At 40.6% G+C, this 9,163-nt stretch overlaps 1 protein-coding gene across 2 annotated transcripts; it reads left to right on the forward strand.

Moving 5' to 3' along the window:
• The first annotated feature begins 920 nt into the window (after window positions 1-920).
• Window positions 921-8,929, forward strand: LOC117951094 (profilin-2-like). Of its 2 annotated transcripts, none has more exons than XM_034882610.1 (3): window positions 921-1,280; window positions 5,247-5,439; window positions 8,135-8,331. In XM_034882610.1, exons 1-3 carry the CDS (start codon window positions 1,152-1,154, stop codon window positions 8,230-8,232), a joined length of 420 nt encoding a protein of 139 aa, XP_034738501.1. In that variant the 5' UTR covers window positions 921-1,151; the 3' UTR covers window positions 8,233-8,331. The 2 variants fall into 2 exon arrangements, with proteins under 2 accessions (XP_034738501.1, XP_034738500.1); XM_034882609.1 differs by lacking the exon at window positions 8,135-8,331 and adding an exon at window positions 8,514-8,929 and having other exon boundaries at window positions 980-1,280.
• The last annotated feature ends 234 nt before the right edge of the window (window positions 8,930-9,163 follow it).

Below are 9,163 nucleotides of genomic sequence, written 5' to 3' on the forward strand. Positions count from 1 at the left end.
GAGAAAGTGTGATTGCTTGCTGCTCAATGTTTTACCCTATGATGACCTAGAGACCTTTCAATGGTGTTTTTTCTCTCTTTCAGTGCACAATGAGTGACCCAAAATTACTGCTAAACAATCAAAAAGAAAACATTCCAGCGTAGATGGTATAGATTTGGGTGAGGCTGCTGATTATGTCCATTTGCCCAGCTGATTCAAGTGTGGTATGAATCTTAAATTAAACAGCTGGATAAAACTGCTGACAGTAAGATTTTGTAAATTACCAATGATTAAGTGCTTACCAAGAGCTTGGTTTCAGTGATCATTATAAGGTAAAAAATAAATGTGAATTATTTTACTGTTTTTGTTAAATTCTTTCATATTATACCGTATAATAAAAGTATACTGAACAACATTATGAAAGCAATATCTAATACAGTAAAACTGAACATTTTATTGTGGCCAGCCTAAGGTACACCTGTGCAATAATCATGCTGTCTAATCAGCATCTTGATGTGCCACACCTGTGAGGTGGATGGATTCTCTCGGCAAAGGAGAATACAAACACAGATATGTGTCAACAGTATTTGTGAGAAATAAGCCTGTTGAGTACATAGAAAAAGAGCTTTGAGTTCAACTCATAAAAAATAGGGGCAAAAACAAAAGTGTTGCATTTATAATTTTGTTTAATGTAATTGCACTAGTTTACTTTGAAAATTAAATCTCAGAGATGTACATTAACCTGACAAGCATTACATGACAGCCATAACGTTGATTTAAATCTTTATAAATGTACATTTTGATTGATTTAATATAATAAAAAATAAAAAACTGAAACGAAATTTGATGTAGTGGAGGAAAAATAGTCTTGCGTTTCCCTTCATATCCGCCGCGCAGTATATCATGCAATGAGGCAGTGGGCCGAACAACGACCTGGGCGGAGTGATTTTGTCAGGACAACACCCAAGCGCCTGTCCGATTGCAGCGGCTTCTCTTCGTTGTATAGACCAGAAGAAAGCCGGGACGTGACGGAGCCGGGGGGTTCTGCTTGCTGGAGGCCCGTTAAACAACCAATAAATACAGTGTCTTCATTGCTTCTTCCTCACTCAAGAGACGTTTGTGACCCAACTTGACCCGTCGTATTTTTTCATCTTAGAACTAATTTCACAACCATGTCCTGGCAAAGCTACGTGGACAACCTGATGGCTGATGGCAGCTGCCAGGACGCGGCCATTGTTGGGTACACGGACGCCAAATACGTCTGGGCATCGTTTGTCGGCGGTACTTTTGCCAACATTACGGTTAGTACGCTTTGTGTCTCAGCATCTAGGGTCGCGCGGAAGGAAAATGTACATTTTGCATGCCGGTGCGTTTATCTGCAAAGCCAGGCCTGATTGAATGAGGATAAGGGAAGCAGTGTGTGGCACACATGGTGTCCGGTGGTCACAATCAAGATGCTTTCAACCCACCAGTTTTTGTATCAATTTCCAGTCAATCTAATACGCTATGTAATAACAGCGTTCATATTATTGTTTTTAGAAATAACGTCAGTCACCAGTACCGCAAACTCGAGCTAACGTTAAAAGAGCTAGGTAGCTTGAACTAGCCGTGTTTGCGTGTGGTAAGAAGATGACAAGTCGGACAAGCATGACCAATAATCTAATCTAAACCAGTAACTTTACCGAATAAAAAAAATGAATCTGGGTTTTATGTTGCGAGTTGGCTTCTGTCTTTTGTATATAACACCGCTTGTATCGCCACTACAGCTCGAGGTTAGCTCAAATCAGGCCGGTCATCCCCCCTGGAAAATCATTATTAGCCAGCTAACGCTGTTAGCGCAAAGTTAGCGGTGCTCACATGCGTTTTCGACGCGTTGGCGTGCTGCTGGTCTTTTCGTTTTCCCCTATTCGGCTTCTGTGAATTGCACTACCGCTACCGCCCCTTATTTTCCAAGATGGCGGATACACTCCCGGTTTCTTACGCTGCATCCAGTGCTCCTCGGATGGTCCATTTCCCCGTCTAGGGAAGTCGGATTTTTGCGTCTTCATGAATTGTAATGGTGGAATAATACGGGCGCTACACAGATGTTGTAATTTATTGCTCAGTTTGAACAACGTGTTGATAGCTGTTTGCAGTATTCATTTCAACTTTAGAACTTTATTTTAGTGCTTTTGTCCGAGACTTGTTGCTGGCTCAGCACACTCCTTAAAACTATTAAAATATTGCTATACTAACCTTAGATACGTTTTCGAATTGATCTAAGTCACTATACATATCAGTAATTAAGGTTACAACCTAATACCTTATTACACATTATGTGAGCAACAAATTGTACTTAAACTCTTACCATTTACCCAACATTTACATCGTCTGCCATGTTACTGACGCCAACTCGGTCAGTCGTGTAGCAAAAAATTCTCCGACTTAACGTAGTATTACACTGTAGATTTCTTAAGTTTAACGTTACATTATTTAAGTCTTTAAAGACCTGTCCAGCATTTAACAAGTTAAGTTTACCCACCTTGGCTAAACAATCCTCTCCGGTGCTCCCATGAGCCTCCATTTTGTCAGCAAAATACATTATTAGTGAATTTCAAATACTTTTGTGTAACGTTAGGTGTATGTATAGTAAGTCGGTATGACAAATTTTTGCTATGAAATGATAACCCATGCTACAGGAAAGTGAACTATGACGAGTGTGTGGCTCGGTCAACGAAGGCACGGGGACGTTCTTTTGAAGGGTCTAATTGAACAAATTGACTTTATCTGGTTTCCTTGTGTGAAAAGGCTCATGAAAAGCTAATGGCCTGCTTTGCAGCTTTCTACCACCGCTAGCCAGCCCGTATTAGCTGTGTGATTTTTGCCTGACAGAATCCGCTGTATGAATCAAGAAAGCTAACGTTAAACCAGAATGTGTGAAAGTGCAGTGCACTTTTGCGAAACATAGTTTGGAACTCTCAATGGGGAAAGGCGGTGCATGTTGGAAGCTGCCTGGGCCCCAACATGTAGCTAGCTAGCCACGATGCTAACGTTGTTTGAGCCAGTAGAAATCCTTTGGAGTTTTCTTCATAAACGGTTTCGACGGTGCAGTTCTGGAGTTAAAGAGTGACTCCTTTTGTTCTGCAAAATGGTTGAAAGAATAAATGGGATTTAATACACGTGTTATGTGTTTGCACGTGTAAGCAACAGTGGTCACAAAAAGTGGAATTATTTATAACAGATTTCACAGCATTATGTTTGTCAGCTGTAGTGGGCCTTTGAGATTTCAGGACTCCCAGCCATTGTATAACAGTCAGCTGTGTGAAAACAGACCATGCACTTTTTGCATCTGTGGTGGGCTTGATATATTTTCTTTATACTGAGTACCAACTACTGTATTAATCAACTTAGCACAGTGTAAAGGGGTTTTTGTTTTTTAACTGACTTATTTTATTATGTATGGGTACATTTGTTAGATGGCTAAGACAAATGGCATGCACTTTTTGTTTGAATTATTTTGTTAAATTCGAAAATTAAACAGAAAAATCCTCAGTAATTAACCATTAATGAATGATAACCTGGGCCCTTAGTCATGAACAGTGCAGCCCAGTTTTATAATTAAAATTCGTCATTCCTGTACTTACCATCCTGGCCAGTTTCAGAAGCTGTCCCTTGCTGCGTTTAACACTAAGATATCTTTTCTAAACGCAAATGTAGTTAACTTCTCATCTTGGATAAGATTATATTATATTAATGTGACTTTAAGGTATCTTATAATCAAAGATTTAATCATTTAGATTGGTTTCTAAGTAGACCACTGTTGGTGTGTATTCTATACTCGGACCCCATATGACTAGATTAAATGTATATGCACAGGGGTTTTCCTGCTTGGAGAAATTCTTGGCTGGCACCAAAGGAAAACCACGAACACCAAACTTCTGATTATCAGCAGCCAGCCTAGCCTCCCTCTCATCCACAACTACTGTATACAGATGCGGCTGGCTCTAAAATACTTTGCTGTGAAGCTAGCACTAATGGGATCTCCGCTTGCAGAGAGCGGCTGTACTGGACTCTCCCGGTAACCCCTGCTGAGACTGGCACAACGAGAAGTTGCTGCTGACGGGCACGGAGCACTTGGCCTTCCGCAGGAGCCCTAACTGCTGCCTGTCTCGTCGCCGCGTTAAATAGTCCAATTCCTTGTTTTGGTACAGTTGGCTTTAACACCTGATGCAAGTCATAATGGAGTACACATACACACCCTCTAAACATTTCAAGCAGTGCCAATGGTATGAAACGGTACACACTGACTCCTAAAGGGGTGTGGCCTTGTTTCAACGTGCAGGGAGCGTAGTGTGGATGGTTATATTTTTAAATTTATTAATGTTCTTTTTCTAATGTTGGATATTTACACAGCAAGACATATTTTGCTTCAATGAGATTTGTTTTGTCATGAATGTTAGCTTTTCTGTGTTGCCAGATGTCGCCTGAGTTTGGTCCTGACACAAACACTTCTCAAACGAAATTAATTTTATCCGGATATGTTGTCTCAGTATGTTTATCCTTATAAAATGCAGTTTTAGTGTCAGAATGTGCTGGCAGATATATGGCTTCCACTTAGGACCTACCGCTAGTCTCCTAAAGAGGCGTGGCCGGGAAGGACCCCACTTGAAACAGGATACTACGGAGTCGGTGTCTTGGTTCTAAACTCTCTGGTATATAGAAGTTTACCACGTTGCAAACACTATCGGCATTTCCCTGTCTCCTTGAAAAGCTGCAGAGGTTGCGTCTTTCTGGTGAGCACCGTTTGATTTGAATCCAACACAGACTAAAATACATGCGCTTTTCTTTAAAATTTTAATAAAATTCAGCCTCCTTGCAGAGTTGTATGCTGTGTAGGAGCGTGCTTCCGTGGTAATTATTGAGAGATTGACCTAGGGAGCTGGCTATTTACCTGGAAGTACAACTGACACTATTTCATTTTTAGTTTACTAAAACTAAAGGGGTTACTCCAACTTTGATCATCAGTGTTTAAATCCTACAGAAACATGAATCGATTTTAAAGAGCATAAGAGGTTTTACCCAAAGATTTTAAATGGAAAATAGTCATTTAAAGGGGGGGGGCGGGGATTTCTTCAAAATGAATGTTGAACCCTGACTGGTGCAATTCCGCATATGTTTAAATAAGGGCAATTAAAAATGCCCTCAAATCCCCACAAAGTATAACAATTTTTTTTTTTAAGTCTGTCCGACAGAATGTACCTGACATTCTTGATTTGTATTTCCCCCAGCCTGAAGAAATCGACGTATTAATAGGAAAGGACCGGATGGCATTCTTCACCAGTGGGATGACCTTAGGCAATAAAAAGTGCTCCGTAATCAGAGACAGCCTCCTACTTGACGGCGACTGGACAATGGACATCCGGACAAAGAGTCAAGGAGGAGAACCAACATACAACATTTCTGTAGGCAAAGCTGGCAAAGGTGAGCACGACATCCAGTGTAAAACATTTTAGCGCTGCAGTGACAGTGTAGCCTGCTTTGGTATAGTGTCATTAGCTTAGCTACGTTTATACATTTCTGTCTGTGCATGTGGGATAGATCTTGAATGCACCTTTCCTCAATATATGATATACACAGGTGTTAAAATGTCTTGTGAGGAGACTGTCATTTGATTATGATCTCTAGGATTTTTTTGTTGTTTAGAACTAAGGGGCAAGATCATATCAGATGTTAATTGGGTCAATAAGTGCTTTTATTATGCATTTTCCCTTTGTTATGTATTTGTGCACGTTATAGGTTTACAAAGGGGAAAAGCCCAAAGTCCACCCGAAGGGACTTGCCCTCTCAACAGAAAATACTGTTCACAAACTGCTCCATTGTGGTCTTAAAGTTATATTGCTCCCCTAGCTGTGAGCGTGGCACGCCCTCATACTCTGCTTCTGACTAGCTAGCAGAGCTTACTCCCAACAAAGATGCCTCATCCTGTAGATAAAACAGAGCTCAACATACAGGGTGAAGAGGAGCTGCAGCAATGTGCAGTACAATAAAATAGTTTTTATTTTTAATTTAAACCACGTAAACCTATTCTAGTACAATCTCCTAAATACACTTTATGAACCTGAAAATGAGCTTAATATGAGCACTTTAAGTTATGGTCCTTGTCCATGCTAATAGTTCCGTCAATTATAGCACTATTGCAGTGTAATATAATTTGGATGATGTATATTAACATTGGTACGGAAAACTAAACATCTTATAGATTTACTAATGCGAGTCCTAAATGACGTGTTTCTTGCAGGGACAACAGTGTGATATGAGATGCGATTCAGTCTGATAAATACATTTAATATTTGTTCAGTGTCGACGTTGTAAATAGGACCAGGCCAAAGCAAGGCTAGGACTTGATTGTAGTATGACTTCATTTTAATTAGCTAGACACTTATAACCAAATAACATGAACATCTTAAATTAAATACTCCTTTCTGTTGCTAATCTTAGGCAATAACTCAAACATACAGTACCAGTCAAAAGTTTGACAGACTTTCACAACTGGACTGTAGGTCGAGGTTACTAAAGCATATAAACTCACCAAAATACATGTCTATAGTTATACCGGTGTGCATGTTTGTATCCTTACTTTGTGGTAAAGGTTGCACAATTAAAGCAAATTTAATTTAAGCAAATGTGTATAATAACATAATTACTGAACATTCATTTTTATATAAAATTCTGTCGCAAAAAATGTAAAGTCTAAAACCTTCAGCTTTTACAATGAACGGCTTTAAATGCCATGTGACATTTTGGATGCAACAGTGCTTTACATTAGCAATGCTACATTTCCTAAATTGTTTCCAAGTTAAGTCCTTGTTTAGGGGCTTGCCTGAGAGTTTTGCCAGGTCTCATGTTGCTTGTATGGGCCCCAATACCCTGTCCTCGCCACTGTTCAGACACTACTAAAACTTACAGGTGAGACCAACCTGTTGCCATTCTCCACATGCTGGGCTAACTCTTTGGGCCAGGATTTACTAAAAACTGCATGCATCTTCCTCTTTCCTGGTTAACACACTCCTTCCCCTCTAAAGTAGGAATCTGTTCCCCTGCTCGTGTGCTCCCACTCGTTTCTGGTCAAATGCTCATTCAGGCACTTCAGGGCTCTTACATGTATTGAGGAGAGGTATCACAAGCATGCTGCTGTATCTGCATGTGTGCCGCCTTAGTCATGGTTGTTAGTATCCAGTAGAAGATTCACTTTCCTAGTCTTTGCTGCTGGCATGGTGTGTGTTGATTACAGATGAAACAAAGACTAGCTCAAGTGGAGTACAGGAAACTCCAGTACATCAGGGATGTGGAACGCCAATAGTACCACAAAGTTTGAAACCATACTGGTCGCTCATATATTCAAAATGGGGAAATATAAGTCACACTCTGTCCATTTATTTATTTTGGAAAGATAATAATCTGTATCTGATTCAAACAAGATGTGACTTAAATGGAATTTAAGAAACAGATTTTTCATAAAAGTAAAGACATTAATAAATATAAATGGCCCAGCTCTACTGTAACTTATGTATTAAAGGAAAGAATACATTCATACAGTTGTACACTAGATGCATGAGTGCTTTTGGTTCAGGTTTTCAAAAGGAGAATGCAGTGTTACCTATCCTTTACCAAACCTGTGTTGCATTAGGACTGGATCTGTCAAGTTATCACTTGGTTTAGATTCTTACTGTAAGGCCAGAGCATGATGTGGATGTTTTTTTTTTTATTATATATTAATAGTTGAAGTGACTGATTAAACATTGTTTTAAGTGGAAATAGGTAGATGTTAAAGGAAAGTTGAACAACTCTAGCTCTGAGCTTCTTTCAGTCTACAGACCTGATTAAGTAATCAGGCAAACAGCTTTGCATGCATCCTTCACATTTACTCTCCTGCTCTACTCACCCTCGTCTTCCCAACAGTAGTGTGATGTCTTGTCTCACCACCAGCAGCACTGATGAGAAAATGAATGTTTAGGTTCGATCCAGCTTTCAGACCAAAGCGCCGCTGTGGTTTTTGTGCCATTTGTCGTCCTCTGTAGCTGTCATGTCTGCCTGCTGCTTTTGGCTCTTTGCTCTTCTCTTTTCACTGTGATCTCTACACCTTCTCTTAATGCCCCTTCTGTCTCTTTTCTTTCAGTCTTGGTCTTGGTAATGGGCAAAGAAGGGGTCCATGGAGGCGGATTGAATAAGAAGGCATACTCGATGGCAAAATACTTGAGGGATTCAGGGTTTTAGTTTAGTGTAACGTAGCTTATGTGGTGTACTCGAGGGAGAGAGAAAACTAACAAAAAGGAAAACAAAAAGCATAAAACTTTGAGAAACGGACCAAAAAAAGTTCAACAAGTTACTGTCAAGCCCATGTTTCACCCCTAAAACAAACCAAATCGCAGGGTTCAGGCTCTGTCCTCAACAATGTAGCCCCACACTTAGCAAGGTGGCAGTAAAGAAGTGTTCTTTTCCAGTCCTGCTATCACCATGTCTGTTCATTTATTTTGTTTTTCCTTTGTGTACTCCAGCATTGGTTTTTGTCATGGGGAAGGAAGGTGTCCACGGAGGACAGCTCAACAAGAAAGCATTTATGATGGCTGAATACCTGAGGAAGTCCGGATACTAAAGCAGCCTGTACCCAGCCACCTAGCAGCTCACCCTTGCCACCCTGTTGCATTTCACACTACTTCTTGACCTAGTTGGTAGTTACTTTCTTTTCTGCCTTCTCTCCTCCCCATTTGTTATCCCATATTTTGTTATCCACCCAGCTGTCCTGAACACACTTTGAGCTGTGTACTCTAACCCCCTTAAGCACTATAAGTTGATCCCTAGCAATGAGGAGCATGTTGCTTACAGGATGTCGGGACAAATGTGTAATTAACCAAGACCAGCAAAAAATTCTGGCCCAACACTTGGACAATAAACGCTATCGTGTCAATTTGAAGTAGACATTTCTTTCTTTTCTCTCTGTCATGGTGCCCATTACTTAATCCCTCCCTAACCCGATCTTACGCACACCCCTGCACAAGCAGCCAATGACTTTGGCGCACTTAGGCAGTAACCAAGCTCTTCAAGTTGTCTTTAATTGTCCCCCGTCATGTCTGGGAGGGGAGACGGAGTGCATATCTGTCATTGCCCTTGACCTCTCACACCCACCACTGTCCCCCCCCCCTCCCTC

Source organism: Etheostoma cragini, chromosome 9 (assembly GCF_013103735.1).
Source record: "Etheostoma cragini isolate CJK2018 chromosome 9, CSU_Ecrag_1.0, whole genome shotgun sequence".
NCBI lineage: Eukaryota > Metazoa > Chordata > Actinopteri > Perciformes > Percidae > Etheostoma > Etheostoma cragini.